This window comes from Seriola lalandi, unplaced genomic scaffold (genome assembly GCF_002814215.2).
Source record: "Seriola lalandi dorsalis isolate HSWRI2012SDOR001 ecotype SW California unplaced genomic scaffold, Sedor1 jcf7180002050349, whole genome shotgun sequence".
Taxonomy (NCBI): domain Eukaryota; kingdom Metazoa; phylum Chordata; class Actinopteri; order Carangiformes; family Carangidae; genus Seriola; species Seriola lalandi.
This window is the reverse complement of record NW_019520902.1, coordinates 1-916: the sequence shown is the minus strand read 5'-3', so window position 1 is coordinate 916 and position 916 is coordinate 1. Positions and strand designations below refer to the sequence as shown.

General features: G+C 39.6%; 1 protein-coding gene across 1 annotated transcript in view; it reads left to right on the top strand.

Annotated features, from left to right (window-relative positions):
* LOC147819700 (uncharacterized) overlaps nucleotides 1-734 on the top strand; it is a 7,141-nt gene extending 6,407 nt beyond the window's left edge. The window contains exons 3-4 of the mRNA XM_087171924.1: nucleotides 236-302; nucleotides 635-734. Coding sequence (XP_087028050.1) covers nucleotides 236-302; nucleotides 635-727 — 160 coding nt within the window. The 3' untranslated portion in view covers nucleotides 728-734. The remainder of the gene's footprint in view (nucleotides 1-235; nucleotides 303-634) is intronic.
* Nucleotides 735-916: the final 182 nt, after the last annotated feature.

Here is a 916-nt window from a genome sequence, read left to right as displayed (position 1 = left end):
CCACACACAAATACTAAATGTGAATAAAATCTTTCTATGATCACTTAACCTCACTGCTCACATCACACTAACCCTGCACACGGACATCTTGGAAATGATTAATGTTTGATTCCCAAATCTTAAGATCTTGATAAGAACAACAGAGGAAAATGACACTGTACTCTGATCCAAAATGGCACCATGGGACATTAGTTTAATCAGAGGCTCTTTCTGTCGTCTGTTTCCTGTTTTCCAGGATTAAAACCGAGGAATATGACCCGCAATGCATCAAACCAGAATCAGAATGGCTCCAAGAGCTAAAGGTGAGAATCAGCCTTCAACACGTCTGCAGCCTTGCTAACAGAGCCATGCTAACAGAGCCCTGCTAACAGAGCCGTGCTAACAGAGCCGTGCTAACAGAGCCGTGCAAACAGAGCTATGCTAACAAAGCTATGCTAACAGCGCCGTGCTAACAGAGCCGTGCTAACAGAGCCATGCTAATAGAGCTATGCTAACAGAGCCGTGCTAACAGAGCTGTTAGCATCAGCACACTGATGCTCTGCAAATAACAACAAACCAAATTAACAAGTGTGCAGTAACTTTCATTTACTTTTCTTTTTTTTCCCCCCTTTCTCTTTTCAATTTTCCACCACAGAGAAAAAAGAAATGTGGGCCTGCTCGTAGTTACCACCCTTCAAAATTCAGATTTAAATTCCTGGATGAAGACGATGAAGACTTTGAAGAATAAACAAAAACGTTGCAGCAACATTTTTTCTCAACATTTTCTGATTTACTATTTGCTCTGTTCGTGAAAGTGTCTTTCTAAAATGTTTGATGCAGTTTTACTCAGCTTTAAAATCAATGTTTGTGGCATTATTTTCTAAAAACGACTGTAACAGAAACAAAAGAGAGTTGAGAATCAAAAATAAATCATGTC